Source organism: Oncorhynchus tshawytscha, linkage group LG10 (genome assembly GCF_018296145.1).
Source record: "Oncorhynchus tshawytscha isolate Ot180627B linkage group LG10, Otsh_v2.0, whole genome shotgun sequence".
Classification (NCBI taxonomy): Eukaryota; Metazoa; Chordata; class Actinopteri; order Salmoniformes; family Salmonidae; genus Oncorhynchus; species Oncorhynchus tshawytscha.
Window position 1 is genome coordinate 66,598,656 of NC_056438.1, and position 19,474 is coordinate 66,618,129.

Sequence of the window (19,474 nt, forward strand, 5' to 3'; positions counted from 1 at the left end):
CTTCAAACTCAGTGCCTCTTTGCTTGACATCATGGGAAAATCATAAGCAATCAGCCAAGACCTCAGCAAAAAATGGTAGACCTCCACAAGCCTGGTTCATCCTTGGGAGCAATTTCCAAATGCCTGAAGGTACCACGTTCATGTGTACAAACAATAGTACGCAAGTATAAACACCATGGGACCACGCAGCCATCATACTGCTCTGGCAGGAGACTCGTTCTGTCTCCTAGAGATGAACGTACTTTGGTGCGAAAGTGCAAATCAATCCCAGAACAACAGCAAAGGACCTTGTGAAGATGCTGGAGGAAACGGGTACAAAAGTATCTGTATCCACAGTAAAACGAGTCCTGTATCGACATTACCTGAAAGGCCACTCAGCAAGGAAGAAGCCACTGCTCCAAAACCGCCATAAAAAAGCCAGACTATGGTTTACAACTGCACATGGGGACAAAGATCGTACTTTCTGGAGAAATATCCTCTGGTCTGATGAAACAAAAATAGAACTGTTTGGCCATAATGACCATCGTTGTGTTTGGAGGAAAAAGGGGGAGGCTTGCAAGCCGAAGAAAACCATCCCAACCGTGAAGCACGGGGGTGGCAGCATCATGTTGTGGGGGTGCTTTGCTGTAGGAGGGACTGGTGCAATTCACAAAATAGATGGCATCATGAGGATGGAACATGATGTGGACTTATTGAAGCAACATCTCAAGACATCACTCAGGAAGTTAAAGCTTGGTCGCAAATGGGTCTTCCAAATGGACAATGACCCAAGCATATTTCCAAAGTTGTGGCAAAATGGCTTAAGGACAACAGAGTCAAGGTATTGGAGTGGCCATCACAAAGCCCTGACCTCAATCCTATACAAAATTTGTGGGCAGAACTGAAAAAGTGTGTGCGAGCAAGGAGGCCTACATACCTGACTCAGTTACACCAGCTGTCAGGAGGAATGGGCCAAAATTCACCCAACTTATTGTGGGAAGCTTGTGGAAGGCTACCTGAAACGTTTGACCCAAGTTAATCAATTTAAAGGCAATGCTACCATATACTAATTGAGTGTATGTAAACTTCTGACCCACTGGGAATGTGACCTAATAAATAAAAGCTGAAATAAATCATTTTCTCTGTGCTATTATTCTGACATTTCACATTCTTATAATAAAGTGGTGATCCTAACTGACCTAAAACAGGGACTTTTAACTAGGATTAAATGTCAGGAATTGTGAAAAATTTAGTTTAAATGTATTTGGTTAAGGTGTATGTAAATTCCGACTTCAACGGTATATACCTGGTATATTCTTGTCTGCATGTAGGGTAGCCCATTCATAGACTTAACTAGCTACTTTTCGTCGCCTATTGACAATAGTATCTTCTTCCTCTGGGGACTTCTGTTAAGCTCCCCGATGCTCGGTCTGGACGTTAACACGCATCTCTTGTGGAGCGGTTTTGGAAACATTAGAAACGTATCTTCCATATGAGCGATAAATAATTTTCCAAAAACAAAAGGACAAATTACAACACACCTTTATAGCACTACGGTTAGTGTATCTACACGGCCATATCGCCATGTTATAGCGCTTTTTACAGAAGACAGACTGAAGACATTGGCGAGCACTTGTGCTAATTAGCCACCTATCGTGCTCCGAACTCCTGTGTGTAAACGTAACTGGGGAGGAAGTGTAGTTCGTTGGCTGGAGGAACACACAGCATATGGATCTGTATAATCTTCTACAGTAACTGGTTGTTTTTGATTTGAAAGATTAATTCTCGCTGATATTAAAGATGAGGTCCATATGTTCCAAATACCGTTTAGCAAGTGATGATTATTGATGTTCCTAAACATTAAAACACAAAAGTCGGGATTGTAGTTCACAAAGAGCCAGTCATGGGCGAAGCTAACCGCTGAAAACCCTACGGAGAACTACATGTAGAGTAACTATATCTATTGATTAAATAAATTAGTTTTATGATCTAAAAGAATTCAGATCGTAAAACGTCTTGTCTCTTTCAATAGCTTTGGCTACATGTAGGCGAAAAGACTGTAATGCAATGGCTCACATGGTTGTTAATGCATTAAAAGGCTATAGATGCATAATGCACGACGACACACTGGTGAAACGTAAAATACTAAAACACTTTCTTCAACCATTCATAAAAACGAATGGTTTATACATCATCAAATATTGTCATCTCCATTCTCACCCACACAACCTAATGAAACCGGTCTGAAGATGTGGTATGGTATTTAATCAAGGAAAAGGGATATATTTGTTTGACACATAGCTGGGGAACAAGGACGATGAAACTAGTTTCATGTAAACTTCAAATAAACTGAATTTCATTACATATTTCCAATAACTATTGTATACTACATGTGTTATAGCTAATTAACATTCAGAGGTTCTTCTCAATGTTTTCAAGGCATATACACTCCCCGACGTATTTAGTAAATATTTTTCATTTGGCTCTATAATCCAGCATTTTGGATTTGAGATCAAATGTCTTATGAGGCGACATAACAGAATGTCACCCTTTACTTTGAGGGTATTTTTATACATTTGTTTTACATTTTAGAAATTAATGCACTTAATGCATCTACTCCCCCCATTTGAAGGTGTCATTAGTATTACATTTAGTCAAAAGTTTAGTATTTGGTCCCACATTCCTAGCACGCAATGACTACATCAAGCTCATGACTCCACAAACTTGCTGGATGCATTTGTAGTTTGTTTTAGTTGTTTCAGATTATTTTGTGCCCAATAGAAATTAATGGTAAATAATGTATTGTGTCATTTTGGAGTCACTTTTATTGTAAATAAGAATAGAATATGAACACTTCTACATTCATGTGGCGGCTACCATGATTACAGATAATCATGAATGAATTTGTGAATAACAAGTGAGAAAGTGACAGATGTACAAAGATCATGCCCCCAAAACATGCTAACATGCTATTTTTTGGGGGGCATGCTATTTATCTCTGTAACTTTCTCACTCATCATTATTCAAGATCAATTTATGATTATCCGTAGTCATGGTAGGGTTTAAAATGTAGAAGGGTTCAGAAACAAATTCAATACTTAATTTACAATAAAAGTGACTCCAAAATGACGCACCATAATCCAGAACACAACCAAAACTAACTGCAAATGCATCCAACAAGTTTGTAGAGTCACAAGCTTGATGTAGCCATTAGGTGCTAAGAATAAGGGGCAAAGTACTAAACTTCTGACAGATTTTTATACACTAAGTGAAATTGTCCAAATACTTATGCCACCTTCAAATGGGGGAACTAGATACATAAAGTGCCTTAATTTCTAAATGGTAAAACAGATGTATGAAAACACCCTCAAATAAAAGGTGACATTCTGTACTGTCGCCTCATGAAATTTTTTTGATCTCAAATCCAAAATCCTGGAGTATAGAGCCAAATTAAAAGTTGTAGCTTCACTGTCCAAATAAATACATAGGGAGTGTATCAGTAGAGGTATTAGATACAAAAACAAAGCACATCAGATAGTGGTGTAGAAGATTGCGAGTAGGGTTGATTGAGCTACATTTTCACATTGAAATTGTTTCCGAAGCATAATGCAATTATGTTCCTATTTGTTCCATCTGGTCTGAGACAACATTAAACTTGTGTGTGGATCTCCAGGGTATGCAGGTGCCACGTATTGAGACACTGGACTCTCTCCTATGTGAGTTCTCTGATGTGACTTCATGCTGGAGCGCTGAGTGAAGCATTTCCCACACTGTGTGCACTTGTAGGGCTTCTCTCCGCTGTGGACCACAGCATGTCTGATCAGGTTGCATTGCTTGGTGAAACTCCTGCCACACTGTTCACAGGTGTACGGTTTCTCTCCGGTGTGACTCCGGAGGTGTTCTTTGAGCTGCCAGAAACGTGGGAAGCTCTTACCACAGAAGGTGCAGCTGAAACGCCTCTCGGTGGTGCTGCCAGAACTCCACTGAGTCCTCATTCTCTTCACCATGTTAAAACTACTGCGACTCAGGCTGTATCCTGAGAAGGTGGAGGTGGTGGCTATGTTTGACCCTGTCATGCACTCACTCAATCTCACTTTTGCTTCTGAAGCCCTGTATTGATGCTGCCTTGGCTGTAGAGCTAAACTATTTCCTTCATTACTTGAGTTCAGCCTTTCACTGCTCTGTCCCTCTGGCATCTGTTGTCTAGTCTCATCAGCCAATGTCCTGACATGTCTTGTTATGTGTTTTGCTGCACTGAACATGTTAGCATGTGGTTTCCATATAGAAGAGTGAAGCGATGGCCCTACTTCATCTGTCATAGTAGGAAAAGATGGCAGCCCACTATGAGATGGGAAAATTGAGATATTCTGAGAGTACTCTTCTGTGGAATGAAAGGAGAAATCTGGGTGGCAGACAGGGTCAGTGTCTCCGCCTGGATCCACAGAGGTCCACAGCTGCCCATCAGACTCATCTATGACAAACTGGTCAGGTCCTGCCAGGGCCGTGGTCTGATCTTTCTCATCCTTCACCATCACTAGGTCTAGTGAGTCGTCGTCCTCGTCTGGCCGGTGCTGCTCTGTACTGAACACCTCTGTAGATGCGAGCCGGGTTGTTCCTGGTTCCTCTGCACGATCAGAATTGGTGTAATGTTCCACTGAGTCTCTGGGAGATATATTGGGTTGTGTGATGAAGTCCTCACCACAGTGCCGTTGCTCAAAGGATGGTGGTTTCCCAGGCTTGGAACCAGACTCTAATGATTTGGGGGATCAACATAAAATAAACATTACAAAAGACCCATAACCGTTGCAAAACATGACTGCTTTAGAACTGACTGTGTCCGTGCACGATATATGCCAGAACATAAAACACCAATGTAATTTGGAACGTGCATACCACTACAGTCTTCCATAGACAGACAGAGCAGTACCCCTTATGGTCACACCCACCCTCTCCAGTGATCCTGATCTCTTCCTGAGGGTCAACCTTCCACACGTCCTCTGCTGTCTCCTCATCTTTGATCAGTGTGGGTTCAGTCTCCACTCTCTGCTCCACATCAGTAGGCTGTAACAGGGAAAGAGGTTATTACTCAGGACACACACCATACCTAACTCTTTTCATGCTCATGAATCACACAAAAGCAGTAAATTCTCCTGATAATCCAATAACATAATTTATCCAAGAGGTCAGGTCTCTGTAATTGTAAAAGGTGATGTATCACACATGGGGTTGAGAGTCCTCTTCAACAGACATCTCACTGTCTCTCCACTGTGAGCTACTCCTCTGCTTGTTCAAAACAATCTTGACTGGATATGGAGATCTCTCTGATGCCATGGGGTAAAAACCTAGAAAATAATTGTATTTGGTCAAATATTATGGCTATTCACACATTTGGATTTTGCATATTCAATCAATTTACCATGAATAATAACACAACTACCCTTTCGTCTGCGCGTCTTCTTCAACTCGCTCTCCATAATTTGACACTTCCTTTTCAGAACATCAATATCTCGCTGGCTTTGGGTCATTTCCAAACGTATAACAGCACAGCTATCATCTACACGTTTGTTTATTTCTGCTACTGCTGCTTTAGCCAATACCTCCATAATGGATAGAAACTGCTCCTGAAAATTGCAGCTGGCCATCATGTCCAGCCCAGTATTTATTCGCCGTGACTAAGTAAATATGTTTAAACAATTTTGCTAGCCAATGAGCAATAAATAATCAGTATATTTCCAGTTCTCACGCTATGGCAAATGTTGATATTGGACCAATTCGACATTTGTAAGAGATCTATTTAGGCAAACGATGTTGATAAATGCAACCATGTCTCAAATCGGAGATGCGTGCGCAATCGTGCGTCCGTTTTCTTCTTCTTCATCACCATAATCGGTGTTAAAGCGCGGTTCGTATCCAATATGTTGCATTACCGCCCCCAAATGGACTACAATATAAATATATTTTACATCCTGACACAAAATTGGAAAAGGAAAAAAAAACAAAAAACAATTATATATAACATTTTAAAAAACACCCATCCAACTAATTCTAAAAACCCACTACCCCATTCCACTATTTTAACCCTATCTGCTCCTGCACCATGCCAGCGGTCTGGGAGGACATGGCACCACCACTCAACACACCTTGTAAATCTTCTGAAGTCAAATCTCATATACCCAAATAATTATCTGCAGCTGCCACAACAACATCTATTTTCTGTGATTTACATTCTATTTATAAGGTTGATAACCATTGCTATGAAAGCTAAGAAGCCAACCTTACTGAAGGATATATCACTCGTTGCCCTATCGCTCTGTGCTGGCATCAGTAGTGTTAAGTACTTAAGTAAAAATACTTTAAAGTACTACTTAAGTAGTTTTTTAGTGTATCTGTACTTTACTATTCATATTTCTGGCAACTTTTACTTTTCCATTCATAAGAAAATAATGTACTTTTTACTCCATACATTTTCCCTGACACCCAAAAGTACTTGTTACATTTTGACAGGAAAATGGTCCAATTCACAAACTTATCAAGAGAACATCCCTGGTCATCACTACTGCCTCTGATCTGGAGGACTCACTAAACAGAGAACATCCCTGGTCATCACTACTGCCTCTGATCTGGAGGACTCACTAAACAGAGAACATCCCTGGTCATCACTACTGCCTCTGATCTGGAGGACTCACTAAACACAAATGCTTCGTTTGTAAATTATGTGTGAGTGTTGGAGCGTGCCCTGGCTATCCGTCAATAAAAAAAAACATACGAAAATTGTCCAGTCTGGTTTGCTTAATATAAGGAAGTTGAAATAATTTATACTTTTACTTTTGATACTTAAGTATATTTTAGCAATTATATTTACTTTTGATATTTAAGTATATTTAAAACCAAATACTTTTACTTGAGTCATTTTCTATTAAGGCATCTTTACATTTACTCTAGTATGAAAATTGAATAATTTTCCACCACTGGCTGGCATAGATCTACTATTCTCAGGGATCCTCTCAGGATCCTTCTCCCTTGACCCATCCTCCTCTACTTACTTCCGTGCCTCCGCATGACACCTAACACCTACTCTGACTCTAGCTACCCCAGAAATCACTCCTTTCAAGAAACATATCTTCACCCAAGTTATTTGACACGGAGCGCCTGCTCCCTGTGCTCAGAAGAAACACAAACAAATATCACAAGTCCACTACAGGTTACCTTCACGGATTCAACTGCAACTCCTTTCCCACCCACCCTGAAACCACAAATGGATCCGCCCAAAGGGCATCCACACATTCTCAAAAAATGTTACTTCTACTGGACCAGATTCTTTTTTATTTCCATCGATGCCAGGCTCAGGTTCCGAGCTTTTCACCACACTTTCCACCTCACTTAACTAGCCCTCATTCACTTACACTTTACCTCCAGAACTCTGTCTGGTACACAGCTCACTCCATTCATCTTTTTCTTCTTTTTCTTCTGTGGATTTTATATGGTGGTTGGCAAAAAACTTTAAGGCGCATTACTACCACCAAATGGACTGGAGTGTGAAATAGAGACAGGGGTCTAAATCAGGGCAACCCAATCCTGGAGAGCTACCATCCTGTAGGTTTTCACTCCAACCCTAATCTAGTGCACCCGATTCTAATAATTAGCAGGTTGATAAACTGAATCAAATCAGTTACAACTGGGATTAGAGTGAAAACCTACAGGGGAAAAAACTCAACACCATTACTCATTAAATCTAAGACAAATGTCTCCCTTTCCCTCCCATATTGCTGGCACTGAAATTAAACGTGTTCCGCTGTATCCATCTCCTGCTGACAGTGATCACACCTCCCAGTCTGAAGTTTTCTTACCAGTTTTAATGTACTGTTGAGCCTTGTGTGTCCCATTCTCATCCTTGTGATTACACTTTCCTCCCTTCTCTCTCGACCTAAGGACCTCCCTGCCTTCACCTTTTCCTGGATCTTATACAGGTCTTCCCTTTCCATCCCTGTTCCACAAGTCTTGCATTTTGTTATTAACCAGTGTTCCTATCAACCACTTGGCATCTGCTCCCACATGAGCTGGTTCCCAGTGGAACATCACAACTACCCCATCTGTCTCACACCACACAAGCACTGAAAAATCTCTTACAATACATCTAGTCTGCTCCGAGACACAAATGCATTTAAGCTCATCAGTGCTGCACAGGAGTCAGAGCAGATTACTACCCTGTCTGGCCTCACCTCCTCCACTCACTCTGCAGCCAATAGTATGGCCAGCAACTTCATTGTGTAAACAGATAAATTATCAGTTGCTCTTTTTGTCACTGCCACCTTAAACCCAGGAACACTAAAAGGTGCACCTGTCCTCCCTGTTTTATGGTGCTCAGATCCATCTGTGAATATATTCAAGACAGCATAGTACTGTGTTCTTAAATGTTAACTTACAATAATTACTGGATCTACTCCTTTCTCACCAACTCTTACCCTCTTAAGCAACCCTAGGCATATCATTGGCTGAGGGAGCAACCAGGGAGGGATAGCAGGAAGAACCACTGAGGGGCTCTCTCTCGCCATACCATTACCCATCCACAAAAAAACTTGTATTCAGATTTTGTTCATGCTCTCGGCCCTCTAGGAGCACCTTTTTTGTAGGATGTGTAACCCTAAGTCCTTGTAGATTTACCCAATATGTCAAGGCTAGTTGTTGTCTTAACTTTAAAGGCATGTCTCTCCACTCTACCTGCAGAGCTGCCACCGTGGAGGTCCTGATTGCTACACAACATATTCTTAGAGCTTGAGCCTGGATTACATCTAGATTTTTCAAAGATGTCTGAGCTTCTGATCCATATGCTACAGTTCCATTGTCCAGGGATGAACTTGACAGCGCAATTCACCGAGTGTACAAAACATTAGGAACACCTTCCTAATATTGAGTTGCACCCTCTTTTGCCCTCAGAACAGCTTCAATTCGTCGGGGCATGTACTCTATAAGGTGTTGAAAGCGTTCCACAGGGATGCTGGCCCATGTTGACTCCAATGCTTCTCACAGTTGTGTCAAGTTGGCTGGATGTCCTTTGGGTGGTGGACCATTATTGATACACAATGGAAACTGTTGAGCGTGAAAAACCCAGCAGCTTTGCAGTTCTTGACACAATAAAACCGGTCGGCCTCGACTTCGGTGATGTCATCTATAAAATAGCCTCCAACACTCTACTCAACAAACTGGATGCAGTCTATCACAGTGCCATCCGTTTTTTCACCAAAGCCCCATACACTACCCACCATTGCGACCTGTACGCTCTCGTTGGTTCAAATCAAATCAAAACCAAATGTATTTATATAGCCCTTCGTACATCAGCTGATATCTCAAAGTGCTGTACAGAAACCCAGCCTAAAACCCCAAACAGCAAGCAATGCAGGTGTAGAAGCACGGTGGCTAGGAAAAACTCCCTAGAAAGGCCAAAACCTAGGAAGAAACCTAGAGAGGAACCAGGCTAGGTTGGTTGGCCCTCGCTTCATACTCGTCGCCAAACCCACTGGCTACAGGTTATCTACAAGTCTCTGCTAGGTAAAGCCTCGCCTTATCTCAACTCACTGGTCACCATAGCAGCACCCACTCGTAGCACGTGCTCCAGCAGGTATATCTCACTGGTCACCCCCAAAGCCAATTCCCCCTTTGGTCGTATTTCCTTCCAGTTCTCTGTTGCCCATGACTGGAACGAATTGCAAAAATATCTGAAGCTGGAGACTCACATCTCCCTCACTAGCTTTAAGCACCAGCTGTTAGAGCAGCTTACAGATCACTGCACCTGTACATAGCCCATCTGTAAACAGCCCATCTATCTACCTCATCCCCATACAAGCATTTCGCTACACTCGCATTAACTTCTGCTAACCATGTGTATGTGACAAATAAAATTTGATTTGATTTATTTTGCTCCTTTGCACCCCAGTATCTCTGCCTGCACATTCATCCTCTGCCGATCTACCATTCCAGTGTTTAATTGCTATATTGTAATTACTTCGCCACCATGGCCTATTTATTTACTTAACTTACCTCATTTGCACTCACTGTATATAGACTTTTTGTTTTCTTTTGTTCTACTGTATTATTGACTGTATGTTTTGTTTATTCCATGTGTAACTCTGTGTTGTATGTGTTGAATTGCTACGCTTTATCTTGGCCAGGTCGCAGTTGCAAATGAGAACTTGTTCTCAACTAGCCTACCTGGTTAAATAAAGGTGAAATAAATAAATCAAATAAAAAATCAAATAAAAATGTATGGGGAATATTTCAACCTCTCTTCCCCAGCACCCCGTCATCCGCAAACAATGACCTCCTAATATCTCGTCTAAAACTGGGAGAATACATTGTCAATCATAATGGAGAACAAAAGACTAATGACAGTTCCCTGGGGTGGTACCATTATCTACCTCATAACTTTCTGACATAGAAATCCTCACCCTCACTTGTACTGATCGCCCAAAAAGAAAATCCCTTATCCAGTTAAAAACCCTTCCTCCAACCCCCAGTTTGATAAGTAAGCCTTCCTTCCATATCATAGGCCTTCTCTACATCAAAGAAAACCGCTCCCACCACTTCCTTATTTGCCTGTGCCTTCTGTATGACTGACTTTAGGCACAGTAAAGGATCCATCATTCCCCTTCCTTTCCTGAACCCACTTTGATCTGGTGACATTAGGCCTCTGCTCTCCAGGAAGAACATCAGCCTTTCCGTTATCAAATCAAATTTTATTTGTCAAATGCTCCTAATACAACAGGTATTACCTTACCATGAAATGCTTACTTACAAACCCTTAACCAACAATGCAATTAAAGAAAGAGTTAAGAAAATATTTACTAAATAAACTAAAGTAAAAATAGTAAAATTAAAATAAAAAGTAACACAAAAATAACAGTAACGAGGCTATATACAGGGGGTACCGGTACCGAGTCAAAGTGCGGGGGTAAGGTTAGTCAAGTTATTTTGTACATGTAGGTAGGGGTAAATTGACTATGCATAGATAAAAAAATAAATAGATGCATAGATAAAAAATAACTACCCTCTGTAGCGCCTTATGGTCAGATGCCGAGCAGTTTCCATACCAGGCGGCGATGCAACCGGTCAGGATGATCTCTATGGTGCAGCTGTAGAACCTTTTGAGGATCTGGAGACCCATGCCAAATCTTTTCAGTCTCCTGATGGGGAAAATATGTTGTCGTGCCCTCTTCGTGACTGTCCTGGTGTGTTTGGACCATGATAGTTTGTTGGTGATGTGGACACCAAGGAACTTGAAACTCTCGACCCGCTCCACGACAGCCCCGGCAATGTTAATGGGGGCCTGTTCGACCCGTCTTTTCCTGTAGTTCATGATCAGCTCCTTTGTCTTGCTCACATTGAGGGAGAGGTTGTTGTCCTGGCACCACACTGCCAGGTCTCTGACCTCCTCCCTATAGGCTGTCTAATCGTTGTCGGTTATCAGGCTTACCACTGTTGTGTTGTCAACAAACTTAATGATGGTGTTGGAGTTGTGTTTGGCCAATCCGTCGTGGGTGAACAGGGAGTACAGGAGGGGACAAAGCACACACCCTTGAGGGACCCCAGTGTTGAGGATCAGCATGGCAGATGTGTTGTTGCCCACCTTTACCACCTGGGGGCGGCCCGTAAGAAAGTCCAGGATCCAGTTGCAGAGGGAGGTGTTTAGTCCTAGAGTCCTTAGCTTTGTGATGAGCTTTGAGGGCACTATGGTGTTGAACAGTGAGCTAGTAGTCAATTAACAGCATCCTCACATAGGTGTTCCTTTTGTCCAGGTGGGAAAGGGCAGTGTGGAGTGTGATTGAGATTGCATCGTCTGTAGATCTGTTGGGGCGGCATGCAAATTGGAGTGGGTCTAGGTTTAATGATTTATTTACTAAATACCTAACTAATCACACAGAATTCACATACACACAATTATTCATAACTTGATTACAAATTACGTCATAAAGGAAAACGTCCCTAGCGGGCGGAACAGATATGACAGCTTGTTACACAAAGGAAAAGGGGCTGGGTTGAGTGAAAGAGCGGGAGACTGAGGAACAAAGGGAAAAAGCTGTGCTATCGAAAAGATAGTATCTTATGCATTCTAAATTACCACCCATTTGGAAAAGGAAAATGCAATAAATATTTACTCTGAGCTGCGCTTCAGAAGGTTGGTGGTAGATGGAAGACCGTGTTGCCAAACCGAGTCCTTTGAAGAATGTCTCTGGTTGTCAATTGGATACGTTGTAGTAATGTCGTTGGGTGATAGACGGGATACTCTGTCTGTTCCTTCCTAAACCTTGTTGCATCTGCTGTTGCTAACTCAATGGCTAGAAGGTATCACTTCTGTAGTGAATAAGAGTTCAAAGTTCATACCATTCGCAACCAAAGCTCACGCTGATGTTGGCTTCGTTCTGTAGTTATTATCTGAACCATTCTGACATAGGACCGTCGTCCCCACATCTTCGGAACAGAAAGTTCTATTTTCGTCAAGGCTTTATATAGGAAGGGAGAAGAGGGCGTGTTTGAAAAGTTTTATAGCCCATGTCCCTTCACAGAGGCGGGCCACTGAGTGAGCAGCCCTAACTTATAAAAACCCAATTCTCACATTTTAGAAGCTAAAATCACATTTCATCCCATCACGAATAATTTCATATTCAAACATTTAAATTGAACAACAATTCCAAAATGTTTTTGCAAATGTAACATCAGTAGGGTAGAGAGAGGAAAAAGGGGGGAAGAGGTATTTATGACTGTCATAAACCTACCCCCCAGGCCAACGTCATGACACATGCATGCCACTAGGAGCACTTCTTCTGGATGAGCATTTTCCTGTGGCCTTAAACAGCTCATTGAGTGCGGTCTTAGTGTCAGCATCGGTTTGTGGTGGTAAATAGACAGCTACAAATAATATAGATGAGAACTCTCTTGATAGATAGTGTGGTCTACAGCTTATCATGAGGTACTCTACCTCAGGCGAGCACGTCGCATCGGTCTCGCTAAAGAAAAAAAATAATTAGGGATAAATAAATAAAATATTTGTCCAGTTTGAGGTGAGTAATTGCTGTTCTGATGTCCAAAAGCTATTTTCGGTCATAGGAGACGGTAGCGGCAACATTATCTACGAAAAAAGTTTAAAAAATAAGTTACAAAACACGCAATAAAACAAACAAAATATCACAGTTGGTTAGGAGCCCGTAAAACGGCAGCCATCCCCTCCGGCGCCATTATATATCCTTTCCATAAGTTTACATGTATGAAATGCCAATGCTATCGGCCTATAGTTTGGACTAGTAGGGTCTTTCTTCCCTGGTTTGTCGGCACTACTAAAGCCTGCTTCGAACTGTCAGGCAGTTTTCTCATTGTAAAAGCCCAATACTTTCCCCATTGCAGTGTCATTGAGATGAGCCATCATGATGTAAAACATCTCATCCTTCCCATGAGATCCTACCCCAGCTTTAGCTATAACTCTCTTAATCCCAGCCAAGGTAAAAGGAGCATTCAATGCATCCTCCACCACCTCTCTGTTCCAGGACCCCAGGATGTTCTCCGCTGCCCCTATTCTGTCAGATTATTTGAGCTGTGGACCTTCATAAATGCCTGAGCTAACATTTCTGCCTTCTCCAGATCTCTCACTGCAACAGCCTCCCCACTTTTCTGCATTGGGAGATCCCAATCTCGTCTGACCCCACTCATCCTCTTAATTGCACTTCTGTTTAACTGGTGAGGTAAGTATTTGTTAGCGTAAATATGAGACTGCAACAGCCCTTCAAATTTGGCAGAGTTTAGCACTGGCAAGGCAAATACCAGGGTGTTTTCTAGGCCAATCGGCCACAAGATGGCAGTATGATTCCTTTTATGACGTTTGTCATCTTACAAACGGTTGTGACTAGATGTACGACCGACAGGAAGTGACTTTTCGTAGCAGGTTAGGAGAGCATTTTAGCTAACCCTAACCCTTTTCCTAACCTTAACCTAAGTGTCCTAACCTGCCACGTTAATTATCCTAACCTGCTGTGTAAATTCTCCTAACCTGCTAGGAAAAAGTAACTTCCGGTTGTAGCTGTACTCCCTCTAGTAAGAACCCAGCTATATCTATTGACTAAAAAGAGAAGACCTTAAAGACTTTGGATAGTGTGTTTTTAGTAAATATATATGGCTACATGCAGGGGAGAGTGTAATGCAGTGGCTCATATGGTTATCAATGTATAAAAGGCAATATGCATTGATAATGCACAACACACTGTGGTAAAATACAAAAACACTTCAACCATTTAAAAAAGTAATGGTTACTTATGAGTCTAATGATGCCTTCATGAACGATTGAACATAGGCGTCATCTCCACAGCCTAATGAAACCATTCTGAAACTGTGGTATGGTATTTATTAAAGGATTGAAAGGGGATATAACTTATTTGACACACAGTTGGGAAACAAAACTAGTTTCATAGAACCTTCAAATAAACTGAATTTCATTATATATTTCAAGTAACTATTGCATAATACATGAATTATTGCTGATTTACATTGAGGTCCTTCTCTTTGGTTTTTAAAGGCATGTACATATATAAGTGAAGGTATTAGATATAAAGAGTATTGCATATTAGATAGTGTGTAGAAGAAGAGAGCAAGTAGTGTTGATTGAGCTGCACGAGAGAATATGCATAACAGTACAGTAGTACTGATATACAGGTAACTGCCAAAATAAAGGAAGAACCAACATAAAGTGTTGTAATAGGGCGTTGAGCCACTACGAGCTAGAACAGCTTCAATGCACTTTGGCATAGATTCTGCAGTCTTCAACTCTATTGGAGGGATGTAACACTATTCCTCCATGAGAAATTCCATCATTTGTTGTTTTTATTGATGGTGGTGGAAAAGGCTGCCTCAGGCCCCACTCCAGAATCTCCCATAATTGGGTTGAGATCTGGTGACAGACAGACATGGCATATGGTTTACATCATTTTCATGCTCATCAAACATTCCGTGACCATTTGTGCCCTATGGATGTGGTCATTGTCATCCTATGGGGCATAGCCATGGTAGCCAAAACAATGTCCTGTTCAGCATTTTTATACATAACCCTAAGCATGATGGGCTATTTATTGCTTAATTAACACAGGAACCACACCTGTGTGGAAGCACCTGTTTTCAATATACGTTTGTGTCCCTCATTTACTCAAGTGTTTCCATTACTTTGGCTGTTGCCTGTATCTTTGTGAGAGTAAGTGAATTATGATTGCATGTGTGTCTGTGTGTGTATACATTAGGCAGGATTCCATTGACCCAGGTTTATTCGACAAAAGCAATGTCGCAACATTGTGACGTGTAATGGAAACATAGGAGACATTTCTAAAGACATTTTAAACGGTTCGACAGCGGTGGATTTTTATTTAGTCATACGTCATTTATTGTTTAAGATTATGGTCAAAACAGTTTAGAAAAAATGATGATTGCCGAATCATTTTTGAAGGTATGCAAGGAGCGAGATGTCACCTCGTAACTATAAAACTTCATTCACAATATGTATCAAAATGTGTATGAGTATGTTGATGGACACCCCGACACCCCTAACCACGGCTCTGGCTGTTCTGTGACTGATAGAGGCCCTCTCCTCCCTCTGACATTTTGGCCCTCTCACTACAGTGGAAGTCAATTGAATTTCATGTTATTTTGACTACAGGCCTGTTGTAGAACATGAAGCCTCTAAGCCTGACCCCACCGCTTTATACCCCTGACCCCGACCATCCCACCCCTAACACACTGTCATTGTTACTCCTCATGAGTTCCGGGGTGACTGAGGTAAAAACAAAGAATAAGAAAGAGAGTTAAGACTGTTCCTACCTTCACTCTGCACCAGCACAACCAAGCAGCAGCAAGTGATAATGCAAGAAACACCTAAACTTCCCCTGTTGACTTCCTACTCTCTCTTTCTCTCTTGCGTTCTCTTTCTATATATCTCCCTAATTATCTCCGCCTCTGATTGACAAATCAATGAACCAGTAAATCATACAAACTACCAATCATATCAATCTATTTCTCTTATCTATTTAGCCATCTCCAATATGTAATGAGCCTCGATTAAGATGATCAGTGGTGTCAGTTTAGACAATGTTCACAGTAAAAGTGTAGTTTCCAGATGTAAAATGTAAAGTCGTATGAACATGTATAGCCTATTTGACTGAAATAAATATTTTATTGCCTAGTTTTGAGACTACATAAGGCATTTTAAGGCAGCATAGTAACTTCAAAATATAACTCAGAAAATCCTAATTAATTTAGTTATTAACTTGACCTGATATGACTGTCCCTTGTGGCAAGAAGTGACATCCCAGATAGTCAAATACTAACTAAACAACACATACTAAATGGCTCCTATATAGAGTGCCTTTGGAAAGTATTCAGACCACTTGACTTTTTCCACATTTTGTTACATTACAGCCTTGTTCTAAAATGTATTAAATCGTTTTTTCCCCTCATCAATCTACACACAATACCCCAAAATGACAAAGCAAAAACAGTTTTTAGAAATTGTACCTAATTTATAAAATATAAAAAACTGAAATATGACATTTACATAAGGTCTCAGATCCTTTACTCAGTACTTTGTTGAAGCACCTTTGGCAGTGATTACAGCCTCGAGTCGTCTTGGGTATGCCGCTACAAGCTTGGCACAACTGTATTTGGGGGTTTTCTCCCATTCTTCTCTGCAGATCCATTCAAGCTCGGTCAGGTTGGATGGGGAGTGTTGCATCACAGCTATTTTCAGGTCTCTCCAGAGATCGGGCTCTGGCTGGGCCACTCAAAGACATTCAGAGACTTGTCCCAAAACCTCTCCTTAGTTGTCTTGGCTGTGTGCTTAGGGTCGTTGTCCTAAATATAAGTTGACCCTTCACCCCAGTCTGAGGTCCCGAGCGCTCTGGAGCAGGTTTTCATCAAGGATCTCTTTGTACTTTGCTCCGTTCATCTTTGCCTCGATCCTGACTAGTCTCCCAGTCCCTGTCGCTGAAAATCATCCCCAAGGCATGCTGCCACCACCATGCTTCACCATAGGGATGGTTCCAGGTTTACTCCAGATGTCACGCTTGGCATTCAGGCCAAAGAGTTCAATCTTGGTTCCATCAGACGAGAGAATCTTGTTTCTCATGGACTGAGAGTCTTTAGGTGCCTTTTGCCAAACTCCAAGCGGGCTGTCATGTGCCTTTAACTGAGGAGTGGCTTCCGTCTGGCCACTCTACCATAAAGGCCTGATTGGTGGAGTGCTGCAGAGATTGTTGTCCTTCTGGAAGGTTCTCCCATCTCCACAGAGGAACTCTAGAACTCTGAGTGACTATCGGGTTCTTGGTCACCTCCCTTTGGCCGGGCGGCAAGCTCTAGGAAGAGTCTTGGTGGTTCCAAACTTCTTCCATTTAAGAATGATGGAGGCCAGTGTGTTCTTGGGGACCTTCAATGCTTTAGAAATGTTTTGGTACCCTTCCCCAGATCTATGCCTCGACACAATCCTGTCTCGGAGCTCTACGGACAATTCCTTCAACCTCGTGGCTTGGTTATTGCACTGGCATGCACTTTCCACTGTGGACATATAGACAGGTGTGTGCCTTTCCAAATCATGTCCAATCAATTGAATTTACCACAGGTGAAATCCAATGAAGTGGTAGAAACATCTCAAGGATGGTCAATGGAAACAGGATGTACTTGAGCTCAATTTCGAGTAACATAGAAAAAGGTCTGAATACTTATAAAAATAAGGTATGTGTTTTTATTTTTTATTTTACTTCGCAAAATCTAAAAATCTGTTTTCACTTTGGCATTATGGGGTATTTTGTGTAGATTGCTGAGATTTTTTTAAAATTTAATCAATTTTAGAAAAAGGCTGTAACCTAACAAAATGTGGAAAAAGTCAAGGGGTCTGAATACTTTCCAAAGGCACTGTATTATTGATCTAAAAGTGCAGATTGACTCGTTCATTAAATCAGTTTGATTGAATATAATATGGTTTTATGATTTTGTGGTAGAAATACACATTGTTACCAGTTGTAAATAAGTTGTTAAAATGAAAACGAGGAGCAGACAAGAGTCAAACATGAAAATCATTTCGCAAATAAATTGGAAGAAAAAGCTTATCAACATGTCTCAAAATACTTTCTGTACCACATTTTCACATACAGTGCCTTGCGAAAGTATTCGGCCCCCTTGAACTTTGCGACCTTTTGCCACATTTCAGGCTTCAAACATAAAGATATAAAACTGTAATTTTTTTGTGAAGAATCAACAACAAGTGGGACACAATCATGAAGTGGAATGACATTTATTGGATATTTCAAACTTTTTTAACAAATCAAAAACGGATGTTTATTTTTGAACCATTCCATTGTAAATGTTGCTTTATGTTTTGGATCATTGTCTTGTTGGAAGACAAATCTCTGTCCCAGTCTCAGGTCTTTTGCAGACTCCATCAGGTTTTCTTCCAGAATGGTCCTGTATTTGGCTCCATCCATCTTCCCATCAATTTTAACCATCTTCCCTGTCCCTGCTGAAGAAAAGCAGGCCCAAACCATGATGCTGCCACCACCATGTTTGACAGTGAGGATGGTGTGTTCAGGGTGATGGGCTGTGTTGCTTTTACGCCAAACATAACATTTTGCATTGTTGCCAAAAAGTTAAATTTTGGTTTCATCTGACCAGAGCACCTTCTTCCACATGTTTGGTGTGTCTCCCAGGTGGCTTGTGGCAAACTTTAAACAACACTTTTTATGGATATCTTTAAGAAATGGCTTTCTTCTTGCCACTCTTCCATAGAGGCCAGATTTGTGCAATATACGACTGATTGTTGTCCTATGGACAGAGTCTCCCACCTCAGCTGTAGATCTCTGCAGTTCATCCAGAGTGATCATGGGCCTCATGGCTGCATCTCTGATCAGTCTTCTCCTTGTATGAGCTGAAAGTGTAGAGGGACGGCCAGGTCTTGGTAGATTTGCAGTGGTCTGATACTCCTTCCATTTCAATATTATCGTTTGCACAGTGCTCCTTGGGATGTTTAAAGCTTGGGAAATCTTTTTGTATCCAAATCCGGCTTTAAACTTCTTCACAACAGTATCTCGGACCTGCCTGGCGTGTTCCTTGTTCTTCATGATGCTCTCTGCGCTTTTAACGGACCTCTGAGACTATCACAGTGCAGGTGCATTTATACGGAGACTTGATTACACACAGGTGAATTGTATTTATCATCATTAGTCATTTAGGTCAACATTGGATCATTCAGAGATCCTCACTGAACTTCTGGAGAGAGTTTGCTGCACTGAAAGTAAAGGGGCTGAATAATTTTGCATGCCCAATTTTTCAATTTTTGATTTGTTAAAAAAGTTTGAAATATCCAATAAATGTCGTTCCACTTCATGATTGTGTCCCACTTGTTGTTGATTCTTCACAAAAAAATACAGTTTTATATCTTTATGTTTGAAGCCTGAAATGTGGCAAAAGGTCGCAAAGTTCAAGG

The 19,474-nt window shown here is 41.3% G+C and overlaps 1 protein-coding gene across 3 annotated transcripts; it reads right to left on the bottom strand.

Annotated features, from left to right (window-relative positions):
- Window positions 1-2,223: 2,223 nt before the first annotated feature.
- LOC112260706 (zinc finger protein 16) lies at window positions 2,224-5,897 on the bottom strand. Of its 3 annotated transcripts, none has more exons than XM_024436003.2 (4): window positions 5,396-5,897; window positions 5,200-5,321; window positions 4,926-5,040; window positions 2,224-4,729 (listed from the first exon to the last, which is right to left on the bottom strand). In XM_024436003.2, the coding sequence occupies exons 1-4, from the start codon at window positions 5,622-5,624 to the stop codon at window positions 3,600-3,602; spliced, it is 1,596 nt and encodes a 531-aa protein (XP_024291771.1). In that variant the 5' UTR covers window positions 5,625-5,897; the 3' UTR covers window positions 2,224-3,599. The 3 variants fall into 3 exon arrangements, with proteins under 3 accessions (XP_024291771.1, XP_024291772.1, XP_024291773.1); XM_024436004.2 differs by having other exon boundaries at window positions 5,417-5,894; XM_024436005.2 differs by having other exon boundaries at window positions 4,926-5,321; window positions 5,417-5,889.
- Between the last annotated feature and the right edge of the window lie 13,577 nt (window positions 5,898-19,474).

What these genes read in the sequence shown, in the direction of transcription:
- LOC112260706 (XM_024436003.2), bottom strand. Translation starts at nt 5,624, where the DNA reads ATGATGGCCAGCTGCAATTTTCAGGAGCAGTTTCTATCCATTATGGAG. An exon ending in AAGAGGACTCTCAACCCCAT is followed by an intron (nt 5,041 to 5,199) that starts GTGTGATACATC and finishes TCCCTGTTACAG; the next exon opens with CCTACTGATGTGGAGCAGAG. An exon ending in GATCAGGATCACTGGAGAGG is followed by an intron (nt 4,730 to 4,925) that starts GTGGGTGTGACC and finishes CCAAATCATTAG; the next exon opens with AGTCTGGTTCCAAGCCTGGG.